The sequence below is a fragment of the Dromiciops gliroides genome, chromosome 2 (genome assembly GCF_019393635.1).
Source record: "Dromiciops gliroides isolate mDroGli1 chromosome 2, mDroGli1.pri, whole genome shotgun sequence".
Classification (NCBI taxonomy): Eukaryota; Metazoa; Chordata; class Mammalia; order Microbiotheria; family Microbiotheriidae; genus Dromiciops; species Dromiciops gliroides.
In genome coordinates this window covers 37,450,424-37,473,541 of record NC_057862.1, presented here as the reverse complement: position 1 = coordinate 37,473,541, position 23,118 = coordinate 37,450,424, and the positions used below count along the sequence as shown (strand labels likewise).

At 39.6% G+C, this 23,118-nt stretch overlaps 1 protein-coding gene across 1 annotated transcript; it reads left to right on the top strand.

The window, feature by feature from the left end:
* The first annotated feature begins 6,813 nt into the window (after positions 1 to 6,813).
* On the top strand, positions 6,814 to 22,592 carry LOC122741555 (cytochrome P450 2C44-like). The gene is made up of 9 exons (XM_043985140.1): positions 6,814 to 6,997; positions 13,197 to 13,359; positions 13,673 to 13,822; positions 14,186 to 14,346; positions 16,263 to 16,439; positions 18,268 to 18,409; positions 19,588 to 19,775; positions 21,165 to 21,306; positions 21,902 to 22,592. The coding sequence occupies exons 1-9, from the start codon at positions 6,818 to 6,820 to the stop codon at positions 22,081 to 22,083; spliced, it is 1,485 nt and encodes a 494-aa protein (XP_043841075.1). The 5' UTR covers positions 6,814 to 6,817; the 3' UTR covers positions 22,084 to 22,592.
* The last annotated feature ends 526 nt before the right edge of the window (positions 22,593 to 23,118 follow it).

The window sequence follows — 23,118 nt, the reverse complement described above, 5'->3', positions numbered from 1 at the left end:
TTTTTGAGATTTCTTTTTAAAATTATAGTTTAAACCCAATTCTTCTGCTCTTCTACCACCTTCCATACTTCTTTCAAAGAAGGAAATGAGGTTAGCCTGGCATTATCTGTTCTAGATGAAGACATGGGGACTCTTTGTAATCATTGCATCCCTTGGTGTTTATCAGATGTCTTTTTATTGATCTCTTCTCAAATTTTCCCAGGAATTAACATAAAGTTCATTAGTCTTGATTTTACATACTTCTTTTCTTTTCTTTTTGAAAATTTCCTTCAGAATCATATGCCAGTTCTTTCAGGACCAACTAATATAGTTCACCTGGATAAAGTGGCTTGAATTCATAGAGAGCAATTGGGTTTTCTTTTAGCCATTCCCTAATTGATAATTGGTCAAAGGATATGAACAGATAGTTTTCTGTGTGTTTCCTTTTAAAGTCTAAGTTGGCTGATGAGTTCCCTGTGCATCAACATTGGTCTCTTTAGACAAGTCCCAATTTTCCTTCTCATTGGAACTGTTTTCTATTGTTTCTTTATTTTATGCTTGAACATCTCCCATCCCTCCTGGACTGACATCCTCTATAGAATGTTACTCTGTCAAATCCACCCATGGGGAACCAGAAGTCTATTAATTTCAAACCTGCAGAACTGACCAGTGGACTAATAATGACTAAAGCCAGCAATATTTTACTGAAACTTCCATCCACACACAAGGCAACTGACCTAGTTCTGGGGCAAGAATTTCCAGAGGTGTGATCTAGTGATACCTCCTTCTTCCTCCACCCCTCCCCCCATCCCAGTTTAGAGATTAGGAAATTTGAGTACAGAGATCAATTTACACAAGGTGATACAACCAATGTGTATCAGATAGAGTTGTGATCCTTTGTGAACTATTGACTAACCTAAATCAAGATGAACTTTTTTTCTTTATATTATAGAAGGAATGGACCCTGGTGACCACACATGGACTGTTTTGAACCTGGCATGATCTTCTGATCTGTGTATCTAATCCAGCACTGCTATTATTTAATTCCTGCTCATTGATTCCACACAGATGAAAGATACATGGTTCAGGGACAAGAAAGAGTGACCTGGGTTCTGGATGGAGCTCACTTTAAAAAATTTGATTCTTCTCCAATTACATGTAAAGACAGGAACTCCCTTTGAATCAACCATCTGATACCTTTTATCAGGAGAGACCCCCTACGGGGAGACATATTCTCAGGAACAATTTTTGGTGCTGACATGGTGAGGAGCCAGAAGGATTCCATTTGGGTGGTGAAGTCTTCCAGGTGTTCCCATTTGAGGATAATGGCACTGGGGCATTGAACCTTGCAGAGCATTCTGGACAAGATGGAATTCTACTTCATTCCAAATTTTTCCATGCTGAGGTTCAGTGAGCTACATCATTATCACAACTCTATATAGTTTTTTAAGCTCGTACACAAGGATAATTATGGTGGCCAGCAGTGCACATAGTGAAGAGGCTTGGTATCCTGGTAAGGAACCTGGACTTAGAGTCAGAAGATCTGGTTTCAAATACAAGCTCTGCTGATGACTCCCTATGTGACCTTGGTCAAGTCATTTGCCCTAACTAGGGCTTCAGTTCTTCATATGTCAAATGAAGCCATTGGGCTCAATGACTCCCAAGTTCCTGTCCAGCTCTAGATCAACGATCCTATGATTTTCTTTAGCACTTCATGGTTTATCAAACTCTTTACAGACATTATTTCCTTCAAGTCTCACAACAATTCTGAAGGAAGAATTTCAAGTATTATTAACCTCATTTTGCAAATGAGGCTAATGGTTTAGTGACTTACCCAAGTATGTATAGTCAGGAAGTAGCATATCAGGATTTGAATCCACATCTTCCACCTCTACAAAAAGCTCCTGCATTGAAAGGCATTCTGCACTAATTCAGATTGGCACTTTCTATACAACAACTCACTCTCCTAGAGTTTTCTATAGGCACTAAAAGGGTAATTGACTTTTCCAAGGTCATACTGCAAGTAAGTAACCCCAGTTTTCCTTGACTCCAAGGACAACACTTTATCCACTATGCCACACAAGAATAAAATGTGGGATTGAAAGTATAAAAAGACAAGAAAAGAGCTAGCAGTTTAAGGTAGCCTGGTGGTAAGCCTATCAATCACAGAGAATTTATCAGCTCCTCATCCTGTGGCAATTCTCTGTCAACAAATAATGAGACACAGCTTTCATTCATGGGGAAGCTAAAAGAGCTAACCTGCTTAAGACGATTTGATATATGATTAGATTATGTAAATACTATTATCTGTCCCATTGTGCAGGTGGAGGCACTGAGTCTCAGATCAAATGACTTGCCAAAGGTCATTTAAAAGTGTTGGAGATGAGAGTAGAACCTAGGTCTTTAGACTCTAAAAACCTACTTTCCAGGGGTACTAAATAAACATTGATTGAATGAAATTGAATTAGATTGAAGTTTCCTAGCAATGGCTCAGCAGAACTATTCTCCCTTAAAGAAAGGAGAAGGGAGCACCCCACCTAAATTCACATTTCATATACCCCACTGAGAGCATTGTGTAGTTCAGATTATCAAGGCTTCAAAAGGAACCTACTTTGTGAGACTTGTTGGGCCAAGTGCTGTTGACACAAGGCAAGAATAGGACAGTATTGGACATTGAGGACCTTTGCTTCTAATGATACAACAATGCCCACTCAAAGTATTATTTCATTCCTTCATACCCAAGCTGTGCTTTGAGTAGCAGAGGGGCTTCCTGCTAAAGAAACCTCCTCAGGAGGAAGCCTGGTCTGCCCCTAGAGGCTTTAAGTCTTTCTTGAGCTATTGATAATTCACATGTCCTGCCCAGAGTCACACATGCAGAAGGTGTAGACATGAAGTATAGACCAGGGAACTAAACAGTGAGAGAGCTGAGGTCTTAAGAGCCTAAGCTCAGGGCCTTCACCAAGGCTTTTTGTAGAAGGTCGTACCCAAGCCAATCCTTGAAGAAATTTAGATTATTCTAAAAGGCTGAAGTGAACAAGGAGTGCCTTCAAGGCATTGAACATAGCCCTTATACAGGCATGAAGACCAGAGAGGGGATCTTATGGAAGGGGGACAACAGTTGTACTAGTTTAGCTGGAACCCCAAGGAAGGAAGAATGGGGACAGTAATGGTGACATCAACCTAGAAAGCTATCCTGGAGCCTTTGCAGATTCTCAGTGCCTAGACATTTCAATCTATACTATACACAAAGAAATGTACACTTGGTATTAGAGACAATCAGGAGCCACTGAAGATTCTTGGGACTGGCATATGATGGATATTCATGATCATAGCTGATTCTCCCCTGGAATTTCTTCCCTCTAGGGTACAACCATCTTTGCACTGCTCTCCCCAGTCTTGTGTGACAGCAAAGAGTTTCCCAACCCAGACCAGTTTGATCCCCAGCACTTCCTGGATAAGAATGGGAAATTCAAGAAAAGTGACTACTTCGTGCCTTTCTCCATTGGTAATAAGAAACCCTTCCCATCTCTCCCTCTCATTCTAATGGGAGAATTCTGTTCCCTTTCTCTCCCTCCTATGACTGAGCCCCCTTATGGTAGTTTTAGGGACACCCTGCCCAACTGTCACATGTGATATACTTTCTTTTCTAGCATTTCCATGGCCTGGCTTTTTCTCAGACCCCTCAACAGATGATCTGAGCCTCTTGGCTGGTTTACCTGCCTCCTTTTTAGTGAAACTATGATTACATTGCAAGACCCACTGTGCAAGAGCTCACTATGGCAAGAGTGCTGTGAAGAGGGAATCCTTTCCTTCCCCTAGTGACCATCAGTGACTAAACTATGACTCATAATAATATTTCTCAACATTTCTGTTCATTTACATCCTTCATTTTTACTATTTCCCACACTATTGTTCTGGTGCAATGAGTCTGTTTCACTTTGGCTTACATTGTGATATTCCATGAAGATTTCTAAGCACAGTTTTTGTTTCTTTCCAGGAAAACGTTCTTGTCTTGGAGAGAGCCTGGCAAGGATGGAGTTGTTTTTCTTCCTTACTACCATTCTACAAAATTTCACCCTCAAACCAGTTGGAGATTCAAATGAACTTAGCATCAAGACCAGTCATGTTGGGTTCACCAATGTTCCACCACATTACCAACTATGTTTTCTTCCTAGCTAAGGAAGAATACAAAGTTAATTTGATAAATTAGTCATATGTTTTCATTTTCTAAACTTAATACTCTCATGTTTTGACTGGAATCCCCTTGAGGGAAAAAATTCTATTGGATTAATCTATTGATTAAAATGAGTCTTAATTTCTAGAGATAAGAGAAGTTGGCAGATTGCAGTGTGGTGACCCATCTACTGTTTGAAAGGGTTTATGAATTGTGAGTCCAATGGCATTTTGGTCTTTGGTCACAAAGAAACAGCCAATGACCATCCTTTTATTAATAACCTACTGACCTTATCAATAAAATCTTTCAATTACCCAGAAACTGTGTTTCTCATATTTTTCCTTATCACACTTGGAGGCTGTGGAATTTAGCCATCACATTCTTGGGAGTTTTCATTTGAGGATTTCTTTCAGGAGGTAATCTGTGGATTCTTTCAATTTCTATTTTATGCTCAGGTTCTAGAATATCTAAAATATCAGGGCAATTTTCCATGATAATTTCTTGAAAGTTGATGTTTAGGGGGCAGCTAGGTGTTGCAGTGAATAAAGCACTGGCTCTGGATTCAGGAGGACCTGAGTTCAAATGCAGCCTCAGACACTTGACACTTACTAGCTGTGTGACCCTGGGCAAGTCACTTAACCCTCGTTGCCCCACAAAAAAAAGAAAGTTGATGTTTAGGTTCTTTTTAGATCATACCTTTCAGATAGTCCAATACTCTTAAATTATCTCTCCTCCATCTATTTTCCAGGTGATTTTTTCAAATGAAATATTGAATATATTCTATTTTTTCATTCTTTTGATTTTGTTTTATTGTTTCTTGATGTTGTATATAGTCATTAGCTTCTACTTGCTCAATTCTAATTTTTAAGGTATTGTCTTTCTCAGTGAGCTTTCCTACTGCTTCATCCATTTGGCAAATTCTGCATTTTAAAGAATTCTTTTTTTCAGTGAGTTTTGTACATTTTCCCCCATTTGGTCAATTCTACTTTTAAAAGAGTTCTCTTCAGTGCATTATTGGTCATTTTTTCCAGTTGGAAAATTCTACTTTTTTAATTTTAATTTTTAATTTTTTTGTGGGGAAATGAGGGTTGTGACTTGCCCAGGATCACACAGCTAGTAAGTGTCAAGTGTCTGAGGCCATATTTGAACTCAGGTCCTCCTTAATACAGGGCCAGTGCTTTACCCACTCTGCCACCTAGCTTCCCTGAAAATTCTACATTTTAAAGAATATTTTCTTTAGTAGATTTTTGAGTGTCTTATTATTTGGTCTGATATGTTTTTAAGGTATATCGAGGACATAATTATTGTAGTTTTACTGTGTATTTCTATCTGAAACCTATTTAGCTTTTCCTTTAAGAACATATATGCTATGCCATTTAATGGATATATGTTATTGATATTATTTAAAATTGGATATTAGATCATAAATCTTCCCTCTTTAACCTTTCCTTTAATTTATCTCCCAGACTAGTAAATGGAAGAAACCTCTGGTCTATAGTTAGAGCTTTTATTGTGTGGTAGTTACCAGATGATGTTGATTAGAGGGATAGGAAAGTAGAAATACAAAGCAAATAGTCTTAAGTCTAAGCTTAGTCTATATTCCGTATAAAACTCACCAAAAGCCCAAGGCCACCTTTGGGGGGAGAGAGAGAGCCGAGTCAAGCACGTGCTGCTAACGGTGAGCCGGGCCGCGTCCAGCTCCAGTCCACATCTGTCTGTGTGTCTCCCAGTCATCAGACCAGGAGAGCAGGCAAGAGATCCCACTTCCGTTCTGTAATGATTGGAATGATGCCACCTACTGGAGACTTGCTGTGGGAAAGCTCCGCCATGAGGAAAATGCCTCAGAGGGCAAGGCCATGTGGCTTTTCCATGGTGTCAGGAAATGATGCTTGCTCATGGGTGCTGCCTATCAAGGCTACCAGCCAGTCAACTTGAGGAGCCTCCTATTTTCTGGGAGGAGACAGGAAGGAGGAAAGAGAGCCTGCACGGAGAGCTCTGGCTCCTTTGGCTTCCTGACTTGATGGTGGTGGTGGCGGCAGAGGACTTCAAAGGAAATTTGAGGAAAGATAGGAATGCCAGGATAGGCCTTTTAAGCTCGCACCCCGGAAGTGGAGTACTTAGCAGCCGGGAGGGCGTGCGTAGCCCATGCACGGCCACCGTCAGTCTCCTTCCCGAAAGGGTGGTCCTTTAAAAACTGGAGTCTTTCCATATTCACTAACCGACTGTTAAAAAACTTTTTACCACAGCACCAACCCTGGAGTCAAGAGGACCTGAGTTCAAATCCAGCCTCAGACACTTGACACTTACTAGCTGTGTGACCCTGGGCAAGTCACTTACCTCCAAGTGCATCACACCCCCCAAAATGGACATCCTCAGACTGCCAACAATGTGAGTTAGACAAAATTCTTCCCTACTCCCAATAGTCCCTATAAAATTTAGTGCCAAGTTAGGGTCAGGGACAGATTCTCATGCAACAGCTCAATGGATATTTCTACGATTGCTTATCTAATCAAAGTTAATGAAAAACAAACCTTGTTTGCCAAGGAGGAATATAAGCTTATTGGCTGGGCATTCCCACCCCCTTTTTTATTTTACCAGTGACTATAAATTTCTGGCTTCTCTGAGCTGGTACCTCTGAGATCTGTAAGATCATCCCTAAGGGCAATGGATCTTTGGGGACTCTCCTCTACTATCCTCCTCGCTTGTGTCCTTTTCCTCATCTTCTTGTCCCTATGGAGCCAAGGATTCAAAAAAGGAAAGCTCCCACCAGGTCCCACTCCTCTCCCCTTTGTTGGCAACATCCTGCAATTGGATTTCAAGAACATGACTGCAACATTCTCAGAGGTACAGGGATTGGATTGGGGGTTTAGATCCTACCTTCTTGGGTTGTGGAGGGAGGCACAAAGGCTTTATATGAATAAGTGCCTCAGGAATCATGATGATTCAGAGTCCTAAATCATGAATTGTGTGAGTTAAGGCCTCTAAGAATGATATCTCCATTAGCAATGGTGTCAGACATGCATTGACTGTTTTGTCAAAACTTTGGTAGCAAAAGAAGAAACTCAAAAATAGGATCAAAAATTCATCTTTTGTAATGCATCCTCCTTAGCTCTGGGGATAGAGGGACTTCTTTAGTATCTACTTACTATGTTCCATACCCTGCACCAGACTCAGGAGAGAAATGTAGGGTGAAGGAAACAATCTTGCCTTGAAAGGAAATAGTTCCTGTCCTCCAGGAGCTTACCTTCTACTAGAGGGATACAACAAATTCATAGATAAGTAAATACAAGGGAATTAGAGAACAGAAAAAGCACCAGATGGACCTTGAAGGAAGTAACAGATTCTGATTGGAAGGAGGGTGGGAATGACTAGGAGGCATGGAAGACATTCTGGGCAAAGGCAAGGAATTGGGAGATAATACAGCTAGCAGGGTAGTTTGGCAAGAATGTAAAGTTTGGGATGACGGGTAATGCAAAATAAATTTGTACAATTAACTTGGAGCCAGCTGTGGAGGCATTTAAGTGTCAAGTTAGGGAGGTAGTAGGGAGCCCTTGCAAACGTTTGAGTGGAGGAATGACATGGTCAGAACTGTGCCACAGGAACATTAAGGTGTTATTTGTGCTTATTATTCGTTGCAAAGGAGAAATCCAAGAAACATGTCATTGAACTTGGAGACCATTAAAGAATGTATTAAGATATTATTTATTAAGTACCTCTTATGTGCTCATTATTGTGGAGATAAGAGAGAGTAAAGGATTTCAGCTGCCTGTCAGTTGGAAAGGCTTTGTGCTTCTTAAGGTAAATAAAACAGTTGTTAATATAGCACATTTAATGCCAGTTCCACAAATAAAAATCATCTCTCTTCTGATACTGAACCATTGGACAGTGCCCAGGACTTTGGTGGTGGAACTTTTCTTTTCTAGTCTTCAACAGTTGTGGCTTTAGCATATAAAGAAGCAGTTGTCAAGTGTTGCTTCCTAGGCTTGTACTAGGGGATTCTGGGATAAAAGTAGGAACACTAGTGTGCAGGGCTGGGCTGTCACTGCCAAGAAATTTGGGCTTACTTGCCTGCCAGGCTCAGTTGTTTATTAATTGGTTCTGGTGGTGGTGCTGAGGATGGTGGGACTCTTCTCCACAGTGATTGCTCCTCATTTAAAGGATGACTTTTTGGCCTGGGTAAGAAGCAGAGCCAATGTTCTCCAGGCTGGAATCATTGACATGAAAGGGTCAATCATAAAGAATCTTGAATATCAGTTCTGGGCTATCTCCATCAATTTCCAAGGGAACTTTGAGATAACTTTGATTTGTCTGTCACACTACATTTTCGCTTTCCCTCAGAGTGACTTATTGGGTTACCTAGTTGGGGTACCTGTCTCACAAATCTATTATCGTATTCTAAGCAAGGGGGGAACCTAATTTGCTTATTGGAAATGTAAGGAGACAAGATGGAATAAATGTGGGATACAAGAGGATAGAAACTACCAGATTCGACCATAGCTAATTGTATATAATAATGAAAAGTCAATTTTAAATTCATGGCTATAAATCAGGAATGATGGAGGTACCTTCAAAAGAAATGGGTAAGTTTCAAGGAAAGGATAGTTTTAGGGGAAAACAAATGAGTTGCATTGTGGAAAATATGTAACCAAGAAAAACAAAGTCCTGCATTATCCATGTCTGAAAAAATTTCTCCATCTGAACCCTGAGTCTATTTAATTTCTTTCAGGATGTGGATATCATGTTTCATCATAAATCCTTTGGAATGTTGGATTCTTCATATGCTAATCTTAGTTCTCAAGTTTTTCAAAGCTCTTTTAAAAAAGATTATTATTAATTTTTTTGTGGGGCAATGAGGGCTAAGTGACTTGCCCATGGTCACACAGCTAGTAAGTGTCATGTGTCTGAGGTCCTCCTGAATCCAGGGCCAGTGCTTTTATACACTGTACCACCTAGATGCCCCCAAAGCTATTTGTTTTTAAAATTTGTTTTTAAAATATTGGGTTGGTTTTTTTGGTGAGGCAATTGAGGTTAAGTGACTTGCCCTGGGTCACACAGCTAGTAAGTGTTAAGTGTCTTAGGGTCGATTTGAACTCAGGTCCTCCGGACTCCAGACCCGGTACTCTAGCCACTGCACCACTTAGTTGCCCCTACAATATTGTTTTTATTACATAAATTGTTCTTGATCTGCTCACTTGATTCTAAATCAGTTCACATAACTTTTTTCATGTTTCTCTGAGGTCATCCTTTTCTTCATCCCTTATAAATACAGTAACATTCCCACACTTACATATACAGTTATTCCTGCAATAACATGGAACATGCTTTCCCCCAAATCAGCCCACTATTCAAAGCAGACAGGAAGACAGAGAGAAATAGAGAAATAGAGAGACAGAGAAAGAGGGAATGATATGAACAACCCAGAGAGAAGAGCATAGATGGAATAGGAGGGTAGTCAACAGAATAAAGATCTATAGAAGAATGTGGATTGAGATAAGGCCATTAGATTTGGCAAAAGACCATTGGTAAATAACCATAGGTATCAGTTAGAGTTGACCATTAATGACTGAAAAAATACTGCAAAAATTTAAGAAAAGAGAGGAGAGGCAACAAGAATAGATACCTTTTGTAAGAAGTTAGCATCCTTGGGGCAGCTAGGTGGAGCAGTGGATAGAGCACTGGCCCTGGATTCAGGTGGACATGAGTTCAAATCTGGCCTCAGACACTTGACACTTACTAGTTGTATGACCCTGTCAAGGTACTTAACCCCAATTACCTCACCAAAAAAACCAAAAACCAAAAAAAATAAAAAAAGGGTTATTGAAACCTATTGCTTGATTTACCAATGAACATATCGAATGTTGAGTCTTGCTGATTGAAGTTTTATTTCTTTTTGATAAATTGATTATTACTTTAATTGTCTCTTATTGTCATACTAGATAGAGAATTCATGTACGAGATGATGTGGTTTACTTGCTACAAGAAGATTATGTAATAATGTCTAATATTATCAGTCATTTACATTCATTTATTATTTATATGTCATTGTGACTATGTATATTCTGGGTATGGTTTGGAATCATTGCATATATTGCAAGTATATCCTCAGTTATGCAGCATAACATGCATTTTTACCATCAAGCAGATGCTAAGGAGCAAGAAATCCTAACAATAGCAGCTGTTAAAGAACATGTTGCTAATTTGAGACAACCAGGTATGTGGAGTGACAGTGATGATTGTAGCCTTTGCCAAACATAACCAGCTGAATGTGATCATTCATTAGTTGAATAAGCCCCTATGGCAAATTTGTGGTAGAAACAAAGCCAATGATGAAGAACTCCACATTTTCTACCATAGAGAACATTATGACAGCATTAGAAAAATCAATGACAATTCAGAAACCCCTGCCACTTCGGCGTGCAGAGAATTGGTGAACCAGTTAAAATGATGTGGTATACCCCAAACTCTAGCAGCATAATAATTTAACTTTAACAAGCTTTTCCTTCTACAGGTAACCTTTGAAGCACATGGCCTTGTTTTCTGTCCTACCTCCCCCACCCTTTCCCTTCCCCCTATTTAACCCTTGTTCCTTAAAACTATCTTTTTTTTGTTTGTTTTTTGTTTTTTGAAAAGCATTGAAAGGGCATGGAATTCACCACATACTTAAGTTTCCTCATGAGCACAAAAGGATACTTAGCAAACTTTTTGGTTTTTTGTTTTGTTTTTGTTTTGCTTTTGACTTTTGTTTCTTTTGCTTTCTTAACTCAATCTTGTAAACTGAGTGAATTTCAAAGACATTTTAAGTATATACTTTGGGGCCATTGGGCCTCAGAATCTAAAGAGAACCATGGGTTTAATGAGTTTGTTTATGGTGTTGTTTTTTTTCAAAGGGTTATTGAACCCTATTGCCTGGTTTATCAATGAACATTGAATATTGAGTCTTGGTGATTGATGTTTTATTTCTTTTTGATAAATTGATCATCACTTCAAGTATCTGTTATTGTCATACTAGATAGAGAATTCATGTACAAGATGATGTGGCTTACTTGCTAAAAGAAGATTACGTAATAATGCCTAATATTATCAATCATTTACATTCATTTATCAGTTATATGTCATTATGACTGTGTATACTCTGGGTATGGTTTGGAATCATTGTATATATTACAAGTATATCCTCAGTTATGCAGCATAACATGCATTTTTACCATCATGCTGTCTTTGGTGAAATTAATATGAGATTTATGAATTATGGAAACTTATCATTTCAGAGACTAATTGCTCTTGCAATGAGAATGAGGCAGGCCCTGGAGAGAATATATGTACAATAGGAGGAGAGATGGGTACATGTAAGTCCATGGTTTGCTTATGATGGTGATTATGTAGACCACAATTGCTGGACATAGTTCAGTTTCTTCTTCTCTCCCTCCTAAAATAGCCTGGTGTCATGGAAGCTCCAACACATGCACCTAGTTCAACTTAACTTGTTTTGTTTTCTTTCATTCAGTCTGATGGCATGGTCAGAATCCATCAACCTGTGGCCTAGCACCATTGTTGGATGTCTCAGAACCATGAGATGTGGTATGTTAACCTTTGCATAACATTTTCAGGTGTCATCATAGACACATTACAAAATTTGGCCTTGATACAGACACATGGTGTGTCTGTATCATATGCATATAAATCCTCCAAAAGGGGGGAACATTATATATATATAGTTTGAGTATGAGTTATATTGTGAAGAACTCTCACAGTTTAATTTGATTATTGACAATGCTAAGCTAAGAATTAGTGAAAATCCAGCAGTTCAACAGCTAAAGAAGTGAGTCCAGAGACAACTAGAATACAGACCAGAGTCCAAGTTTTCCTGAAGACATCCCACCACTCCAAGAACACAAGATCTCAAAGACTTTGAATGAACAGTTTCATTTTGTTGTTTTTCTTTTGCCCTTTTGTTATTATATACACCATTTGTAATATGTATTCTCTGCAGAGGTCCTCCCTCTGCAGAGGTCCTCCCTCTGCAGGCTGTGTCAAAGTGCTGGTTCATGAGGGACTGCCTCTCTGGACAAAATTTCCTCTTTCTTCTTTTCCTATATTGTTATTTACGTATTGTTTGTTAGCATAGGGTGTGTTTCATCAAGGAACACCCTGTTCCTAGAAGAAACAAAGGGGGGGGGGAATTTGTCAAGATAATGGAATGCGATAGATGAGATTTAGCAGGTATTCAGGGGCCCACCTGGAGACTGAGTTAAACAGAATGAATTGGATAAGGCAACTGACTCTTGACTGCTTACTAGATTGTAAGTACATATGGCTGGTACTTAAGGGTACTTAAGAAAGTAATTGTTCTTAGAAGCTAAAAACTTTGAACTTTACAGCGCGATCGCCTGTGGGTCCAGTGAACCAATGAATTTAAACGACACTAGCCAAACAGCTTGAAGAACATCCCATTTCTGGGAGGGGAACTTGAAGTAGGAAGCAGATGCTGGGGAGAGGCTTCTGGTGCTTTTTGGTGCCTGGTGGCAGAAGACTTCAGAACGGGGAGTTTAGGAAGGTTAGGATTGCCAGGTTATAGGAAATCTGTTCTCAATCTTTCTCTTTCTTTTACTATCTTTCAATAAACCCTTAAAAAACCAAAAAAAGAAGAAGTTAGCAATCACCTTTGCATCCTGTATGGCTTTTCCCCATGTCCTCCTACAAATCTTCCATGGATTATCTACCCAACATCTACTCCAAGCCTTTTTCTCAAATTTTTAACAATTGATAGGTACCAATGTATCACAGAGGGAAGCCCCACCTGAGAGAAATACTGTGCTATACGATTACTGGGATTCTGAAAAGAGCAAAACTAAAATGATTGAGAATGCTACTACCACAATATCCCACAGCTTATACTTTTGTTGACACAGAATTCATTAATTACATATGGTCTCATGCATGCACACATGCATATAGCATGTTATGAAGTAGTTGTGGGGGTACATTCCAGCTTTATAAAGTTTCATACTGACCATAATCCTATTTCTTAACATTCTTTTTACAGCTGGCTGAAAAATATGGCCCTATCTATACTCTTTATATGGGAACTCAGCGTGTTGTGGTGCTACATGGATATAGCATTACCAAAGAAGCTCTAGTTGATCAAGGAGATGTTTTTATGGAGAGAGGAGATATGCCAATATTTGATGATATGTTGAAAGGACAAGGTAAATTCCATTTACTCAAAAGTGTCAGAGAAAAGCAAAAGCATATGGCAAAGTATATCCAGGAGAAGGGACCCCTCTGGAGCATAGTTACTGTTTTCCTTTTTATTGTTCTCTTCCCAGCACTTAGCACAGGGCCTTCATGTGGAAGCTACCTGACATTTACCATGATATCATTGCAGTATTTTGGGTTGAATTGAATAAAATGAAACTTGATCAATGCATTAAGCCAGAAACCCCACCATTATCATGCACACTGTGCCCTCCTTCTACCTCCAATGTTAGAATGACCATTGTCCCATTCTCCTTTGTCTAGGAGTTGTTTTCAGTCATGGAGAGAGGTGGAAACAAATCCGTAGATTTTCCCTCATGACCCTAAGGAATTTTGGGATGGGAAAGAGAAGCATTGAAGAAAGAGTTCAAGAGGAAGCCCAATGTCTGGTGGAAGAGCTCAGGAAAACAAAGGGTTGGTTTTCACTTCTTTCCTCCTGGGAATGTGGGGTCCAACTGCTCACCCATTCCCAGTCCTAAATGCTACTTGTTTTGGGAATCATTCTAAAAGTCTCTGCCCTGATCCACTGACTAGGTAATCACTCTGCTGGGCCAGAGAACTCCCATTCCCTCTTCTCACACTCAAGTATTATAAGCTTATCTAGCTTCCCTGTACTCAATAAAAGAATTTGTTCAGGAGAACAACATTTACTAAGATTAAAGGAACTAAGCACCATATTAAAGTATGAGCAGAAGAGATGTCCAGAACCCACCTGCATGGAAAGATTTCTATTAAAGCTAGCTTTTTTCCTCCTTTGGTAACTTTTCTCTACATTAGGTCAGCCCACTGATCCCACCTTCATCCTTGGCTGTGCCCCATGCAATGTGATCTGCTCTATCCTCTTCAATGATCGATTCCAATACAATAGTGAGAAATTTCTCTATATTATGAACTTGTTAAATGAAAACTTTCATCTGTTGAACAAACCATGGAGCCAGGTAAGGCCCGAATTGTCTTATTCTGTGGCTGTTTAGTTTCAACAATAGGATCAGCATGCCATATATTCTCATTTCTTAGCAAGGTTCCCAACACCCATGAGCCCACACATGCAACCATACACTGTATACTCAAGGACAAAAACATCAGGCAATGTCTTTGTCTCTCAAATAATATCTGAGTAGGTAGTCTGTGCCCAGTCAGCATCTGAACTATTTCTAGGCCATACAAAAAGGAAAATAATAGTGAGAAACATCTTATTGTGATTTGGGATATCCCAATTAGGGTAATTTTCATAAATGTGATTAAGTAAAATAGTTATCAACAAAGAGCCAGGAGGGAATAGGGAAGACAGATGGCCAAAGCTAAGTGGGCAAGCCCCTTAGGCCAGTAGCCTATGGCCCATCCTCTACAATGAATGGACATATCACAGGATCCAACCCCTTATCCAGTGAATCCAGAACTAAGGAAATCATATCCAGCCAAAACCAAACTTTCTTTTCCTTTGTTCATGTTTTGTTCCACTCAGCTCATTCATTCCCTTTTGAAACAGGGTCTCTTTTTCCTGTATGAGCAGGACAATGAACAATAGCTAGAGCAGATGGGAGTTTTAAGGCAGATAGGAGATCTTTAATAAATTCTCCATCAGCAATATCTTTGCCAGCTGGGGTTTATAATCCTCTCTGTAGCCATAACATTCCTATAGCATGGTAGACACTGAATGTTTATCTGGAAACAGTGTAAATAGTAGCACTTTTTCCTCTGGCTAGAGAACAGGCTTGTGTGAGAGCTACAAGTTCAGCAGCCTGTGCACTAAGGTGTGAAGGCAGAGAAGCTGCCCAGATAGCAGCATAATCAGATACTACAGAAGCCCCAGTATAACTGGTACCCTCAGACATAAAAGAGGGACCATCAGTATGGAAAATGAAATCAGGGTTCTCTAAGGGTGTGTCAAAAAGATCATCATGAGTTTTGTGTTATTGTTTGTTTTTTGGTGAGGCAATTGGGGTTAAGTGACTTACCCAGGGTTACACAGCTAGTAAGTGTCAAGGGTCTGAGACCAGATTTGAACTCATGTCCTCCTGAATCCAGGGCCAGTGCTCTATCCACTGCACCACCTAGCTGCCCCTAAGAGTTTAGACTTTTAAGGATTTATTAAAGAGTAAAGACAACACATGGGATCCCGCAATGCCAGAAAAGTCTATCTGCTTTCTGCTTTCCTCTCTTTCCCTGTCCACCTTTTCTCTTTCTCCCACCAAGCTGAAGTCCCAAATGACAAGAGGGATGCTCCTTTTTCCATTTCCCACCACTCCGGGTTCCTCCACAAAAAGAGGGAGATCCAGCAAGCTAACTTCTGTTTCCTAATTCCTGTCTCACTCCCCAAAAGGGGAGGTCCTTCAAGCTGATTGGTTGAGGGTGGTCTCTTGCTGATGTCAGTAGTACACAGCCTCTGAGAACAACACATCACTCAGGGCCAGCCAGGTGTGGTCTTGATCCAATCACTCTTAAGTAGGTACTCAGTCAGTTTCTGTCTCACCCAATTCAAACAATTCTAAATCAATCTTCAGGTGGGGCCCCTGGGCATCTGTCAAATCCCATTATTTTATCACAATAGAGAGGGGATACTCTCAGAATGGAGAATGTGTCACACATTTCTGGCTATTGCTAAGGTGGAGATTTGTTTTGCCTGCCTGTATATTTGTTTCAAGGGTTTTGTTTTTCTTTCTCCCACCGCCCCACCCAATGGGTAGTGAAGATGAGAGAAAAAAAAGTTTGTTGTGAAAAATTTAATTAGATTTAAAAAGAAATGCAATGTTTTTGAATAAAACATAATGATTTATAGTTAGAAATTTAAAGTTGTTTCTTCATGAAAAAAACTCACATGTATTTGTTTCGGTTGGGGTGGTGGATCATGTAGCTCTACAACTTTTTACCAGCATTCAGAGTGCACCTTCCTGGAGAACATAAAAGAATTTCCCAAAATGTTAAGGAAATGAAACATTTCATTTTGGAAAGAGTGAAGGAGCATCAAAAGAATCTGGACCCCAATAACCCTCAAGACTACATAGACTGTTTCCTCTCCAAAATGCAGCAGGTAAGATATATGGGGGATGCACAATGCTTGTTGAGTAAGGCTAAAATTCCAAGGATCCTTACAGGAAAAAAAGCAGAGGAAAGGACACCAGAGAGAGTCTTAAGGTAACTGTGTCCCCAAGAAAGACACTGGCTTTCTAGGTAACTGGGTTTTGTTTGGTCTGACCCTGTAGTTTATCTCAACTCTGTATCAGAAATGAGTTTGGAAAAGTTCTCCTTTGCTGGGTGATGAGCTATGGGCTTTCTTGATTTGAGAAGGATGGTTTTTTTATATAATGATAATGGGAATCAATTAATAAACATTTGCCAAGCAAGTACTATGGGCCAGGCACTTTTCTAAGTCCTGGAGACACAAAAGAGGAAAAGACATCCCCTAACGCCAAGAAGCTTATGATCTAATGGGGGAGAAAATACACAAAAACATGCTAAGGAAGTTATAAACAGGGAAATGGGGTGCAGAGCAAGACTTGGAGTAAGGAAAATGATTTCAAAGACAGCTTCAGCCACGTCTTGGTTGTGTAACCCTTGACAAGTCATATCACCACTGTCTACTGCAGCTTCCTCATTTGTAAAATGGGGATAATAGCATTTATTTCCCAGTGAGGTTATGAAGATAAAATAATATGTTTGGAAACTAAATTATTAACCTTAAACCATTATATAAGTGCTAGCTATTACTATAAATTATAATATTATATATTGTTATTATATTATATATTATGTTTATCATTATAAATGATAATGTCCTATAACTGGCTCCCACAAAACACTGAAAATTAATTCATTTCAGGCAGAGAGCAGCCTTAATTTTGCCCTACAGGAGAATGTAAAAGATACAAAAGGCTCCTAGAAACCCCAAAACTAATTCAGAAAACAAATAAAGCACTTATAGTATCCCATACTTTCTCCTGATGATGAAAATTGACTCAGAGTTGCCATCAGGGCGTCTGTCCAACACTCCCCGTAATCCTTAACTGTCCTCTAGTCCTACATAGCTCTACTCAAACTGAAGGTGGTGGTGATATAGCTAAAGTACTGAGCCTGATATCAGAAAGATGTGTTCAAATCTGGATAAGAGAAGTTGATATCAGTATAACCCTGGGCAAGTCACTTAACCTCTGCCTGACTCCATTTCTTCAACTATTAGATGGATAAAATCATATCTACCCCCCATGATCATTGTAACAGTTGAATGAGATAATATTGGCAAGGTATTTAGCTTACTGTAGATGTTTGATAAATTCTTATTTCCTTCCTTTCTTTGCGGTCTAAGCCAATGAATTAAACACCCCCTAGAAAGAAAAATCATTTGGGGAGTGCAGAAGAATGTTAAACCAAATCTGAACTGTCCAAATAACTCCTGATAATGTACAGGTAGGGTGGGGGTGGGGAGGAGAGGGTAAATGTGTTCTCTCCTCCCCAACGCTATCCTGGCAGTATACTTAACTCTTTCTTCTTTGTATTGACACCACAACCACCCAGGTTCAGGTCACCTTTCTCTCTCACCCAGACAATTATATTTCTCTCCTAACAGCTCTCTAAACATCAAGACCCTCAATCCATTTTCCACAAAACTACAAAGATCACATGAATAAAATTCAGGACTCAGTGGGGGCACTCCCACGTTCAGGAAGTTTCAGGGTTCCTAAGACAAAACACAAACTCGTCTCTTTGGCATTAAAGCCCTGCACAATTTGGCTCCAGCCTCTCTTTCTAGGTAGGGAAATGAAGGCTAGGGTAGGTTTCTAGGATGGACTTTATGCATATGGTTACTAATGACTTTCCTTGCAGTCTCTCATTACTTTATCTATTTTGTACCTCTCTTTTAGGAGAAAGACAATCCCCAGTCTGAATTTGACTTGGAGAATCTTGTAATGACTGGAGCAGACCTATTTGGTGCAGGAACAGAGACTACCAGCAGCACTCTGAGACATGGCCTGCTGCTCATTCTGAAACATCCTGAGGTCCAAGGTAAGGTACAAGAATTGCCATGCTTGTAGCCAATCAGGCTTGCTTTCCCAGTCCTGTGTCTTGCTCAGGAGCTGGCCCCACTTTCTTACCTTCTGGATCTGTATGACTCACATACAGATCAGTAGGAGGTCAGCCAGTAGCATATTTAAGAAATCAGAATACTTGGGCAAGACCTGATAGTTATTTGAGTATGTGAAGGTCTATCGTGGGGAATTCAATTCATTTGAACAAATATATAAAGCTCCTAATTTGCACACCCAGTTCTCTGCTTAGGATACAAAGACTCCAATGAAATGCCCCCTTTGCCCAAATTGCTTATATCGGAACAGGGCTGGTTCTGCTGGGTCCAAGGAGGCAGAACTAGGAGCCATGGTTAGAAGTTACAAAGTGAGAATTGGAAGCTTCATGTAAGAAAGACTTGCCAACTATTAGAGTTCTCCCAGAGCCCATTTAGCTGCCCTGGAGCTAGTGAGTTCTTCCTTCCTGGGGGTTCTCAAGCAAAGGCTAGGTGGCCCTTTATTCATTCCATTGGAAACAGGATGCTTGTTCAACTGTGGATGGCCCTAGATGAAAATGATTCCTTTCAATGCTGATTCTATGTCTCAGCAGCTTACAATAATTTGGTACATACTATATGAATAGGTTAAATCAATAGGATGTCACCATTAGCACTTTCAATTTCAAATGAAGATTTCTACTTTTATGACAATAATATTTGGCATTGATAGAAAGGATGTAAGGCTTGCAAAATATGTTTATATATATATATAATAGGTATATAATTTCATTAGATGCTTTTTAAGGGAGGTTCAGTTATCTCCATTTTAGAAATCATATGTTACTAGATTTAGAGATGGAAAAAACCTTAGTGATTCTCACTTTTCATATGAGGAAAATGATGCTTTGATAGGTTCAAAGATCTGCCTAAATTAACACAGATAGTGTCTAAAGAGGAATGCAAATACAGCTTTTCCTGACTCATCTCCACTAAGACACAGAAAATTATCCCATTGCTGATGCAAAAACCTTTATACCCTCCAGTGAGTAGAAGGAGGACATTGAGCCCATATGAGAATTATCTAAGGCCATATGATCAGTCAGACACTCCATACAGGCTCAGTTGGGCAGTCCCAGGAGACCAGGGAGCTAAGTGGTTGTTCTTGGTTTTGTCCCTGCAGCAAAAATTCATGAGGAAATTGATCGTGTGATTGGACAAAATCGAGTTCCTTCCATAAAGGACAGACAAGATATGCCCTATATGGATGCTGTAATACATGAAGTGCAAAGATTCACTGACCTCATACCACTCAACTTGCCCCATGCAGTGAACAGGGACATCCAGTTCAAACAATATGTTATCCCTAAGGTCAGTAGTCATGGGCCATGGGGGTCCAGTGTTGGAAGAAATCTTAGATATCATCAGGTCCAGTGATCTCATTTTAAACATGAGAAAATCAAGTGCCATTGTCATGATCTCATGTGAAGTTTTCCTTAAAGCAGTTTTTTGTTAGATACAACTAACTTGGACACAGAGCTGAAAGTAGAATGAGAGGAAAGTGAATACTTATCTTGGTTCTCCTTGCGTCTTATTCACTACAGCAGCACTTTGGAAAGAAAATGTACAGAAAAAATAATAGAGTGAGACTCTCAAGCAAAACCTTTTTATATTATTTTCTCTTCCTAGAGAGTGAAATGGATTTTGTAAGTACTATCATCTGTCCCATTGTGCAGATGGAGACACTGAGTCTCAGATCAAATGACTACCCAAGGTAATTTAAAAGTATTAGAATTGAGTAGAAGAACCTAGGTCTTTAGACTCTAAAAACCTGCTTTCCTGGGGTACTAAATAAGTATTGATTGAAAGAAATTGAATTAGATTGAAGTTTCCTAGAAATAGCTCAGCAGAACTATTCTCCCTTAAAGAAAGGAGAAGGGAGCATCCCACCTATTTTCACATTTCATATACCCCACAGAGCGCATTGTGTAGTTCAGATTATCAAGGCTTCAAAAGGAACCTACTTTGTGAGACTTGTTGGGCCAAGTGCTGTTGACACAAGGCAAGAATAGGACAGTATTGGACAATGAGGACCTTGGCTTCTAATGGTACAACAATGTCCACTCAAAGTATTATTTTATTCCTTCATACCCAAGCTGTGCTTTGAGTAGCAGAGGGGCTTCCTGCTAAAGAAACCTCCTCACAGGAAGCCTGGTCTGTCACTAGAGGCTTTAAGCCTTGCCTTGGCTACTGACAATTCACATGTCCTGCCCAGAGTCATGCATGCAGCAGGTGTAGACATAGAAAAATAGACTAGGGAGCTGAAGGGAGAGAGAGCCCAGAGAACTCAGGGCCTTGTCAAGGCTTCCTGTAGAAGGTGGTACCCAAGTCAATCCTTGAAGAAATCTAGGGATTCTAAAAGGCTGAAGTGATCAGGTCGTGTCTTCCAGGCATTGGACATGGCCCTTATTCAGGTATGAAGACCAGAGAGGGGGCCTTGTGGAAGGGAACAGCACTTGCTCTAACTTAGCTGGAATCCCATGGAGGGAATGATGGGAACAATAATGGTGACACCAACCTGGAAAACTAGTTTGGATTCTATGCAGAATCCCAATGCCTGGATATTCCAATCTATACATACACAACGGAGTGTGCATTTTCTACTAGGGACAATAGGGAGCCAGTGAAGATTCTTGGGACTGGCATATGAAAGGTATTTATGATGATACCTGACTCTCAGTTGGAATTTAATCCTTCTAGGGTACAACAATATTTCCACTGCTCTCCCCAGCCTTGCATGACAGCAAAGAGTTTCCCAACCCTGACCAATTTGATCCCCAGCACTTCCTGGATACGAATGGGAAATTCAAGAAAAGCGACTGCTTCATACCTTTCTCCATTGGTAAAAAGAAACGTTTCCTGTTTTTATCTCTCTCTCTCTTTTTTTGTTTTTGTCAGGGCAATGAGGGTTAAGTGACTTTTCCAGGGTCACACAGGTAGTAAACGTCAAGTATCTGAGGCTGGATTTGAACTCAGGTGCTCCTGAATCCAGGGCTGGTGCTTTATCCACTGTACCACCTAGCTGTCCCTCCTTTTACCTCTCACTCTAATGAGAGAATCCTCTTCCTTTTCCCACTCACCTCTAAACACCCCCCCCCCCACTGTAGCATATGGTACACTTTGTTTTCTAGCATTTCCATGACCTGGGTTCTTCTCAGATTCCTCAACAGATGAGCTGAGGCTCTAGGCTGTCCTCATTTTAGTGGAACTATGATTTTATTGCAAGATCCTCTGTACAAGGAATTGGCATGGGAAGCATGGTGTTAGGAAGGATGAAATCTAACTCACAATAAAAGTTCACAACAGTTCTGACCATCTACATTCTTCATTTTTATTCTTTTACCCACTATTGTCCTGGTGCAAAGAGTGTGTTTCACTTTGGATTACATTGTGATATTCCATGAAGATTTCCAAGCACAATTTTTGTTTCTTTCCAGGAAAACGTTCTTGTCTTGGAGAGGGCCTGGCAAGGATGGAGTTGTTTTTGTTCCTTACTACTATTGTACAGAACTTCACCCTCAAACCAGTTGGAGATCCAAATGAACTTAGCATAAAGACCAGTCGTGTTGGGTTCACCAATGTCCCACCAAAATACCAAGTACGCTTTCTTCCTCGCTAAGAAAGAAGACAAACTTGATTTGGCAAATTAGCCAGATGGTTTCGTCTTCTGGACTCAATACTCTCATGCTTTTGACTGGAATTCCCTTGAGGGAAATAATAATTCCCATATATTGATTAAAATGATTCTTCATTTCCAGAGACAACAGAGGCTGGCAGATTGCTGTTTGATGAACCACCTGTTGTGTGGAAGGGTATATAAGCTGTGAATCCACCACCATTTGGGGCTTTGTTAAGATAGAGACAGACAATGACCAAAAATTAATTTGAATCTAAATAATCGCATCCTAAAGAATGAGTGGGTTAAACAACAAATCATAGAAACAATCAACAACTTCATTCATGAGAATGACAGCAATGAGACAACCTACCAAAGCCTATGGGATGCAGTCAAAGCAGTACTAAGGGGAAATTTTATATCTGTAATTACCTATATGAGTAAAATAGAGAACGAGGAGATCAATGAATTGGGCATGCAACCAAAAAAGCTAGAAAAAGAACAAATGAAAAGTCCCCAATTAAATACCAAATTCAAAATTGTGAAAATTCAAGAAGAGATTAATACAATTGAAAGTAAGAAAACTATAGAATCAATAAATAAAACTAAGAGCTGGTTCTATTAAAAAACTAATAAAATATATAAACCTTTGGTTGATTTTATTTTGAAAAAAGAAAGAAGAAGACCAAATTACCTGTATCAAAAATTAAAAGGGTGAATTCACCATTAATGAAGAGGAAGTAAAAGCAATCATTAGGAGCTATTTTGCCAAACTATATGCCAATAAATTTGACAATCTAAATGAAATGGATGAATATTTATACAATATAAATCACCCAGATTAACGGAAGAGGAAATAAAATCCTTAAATAAGTCCATTTTAGAAAAAAGAATTTGACCTAGCTACCAATGAACTCCCTATGAAAAAACAATTCTTGGGCCAGATGGATTTGCACGTGAATTCTACCAAACATTTAAAGAGCAATGAATTCCAATACTATACAAACTATTTGGAAAAACAGGTGAAGAAGAGATCCT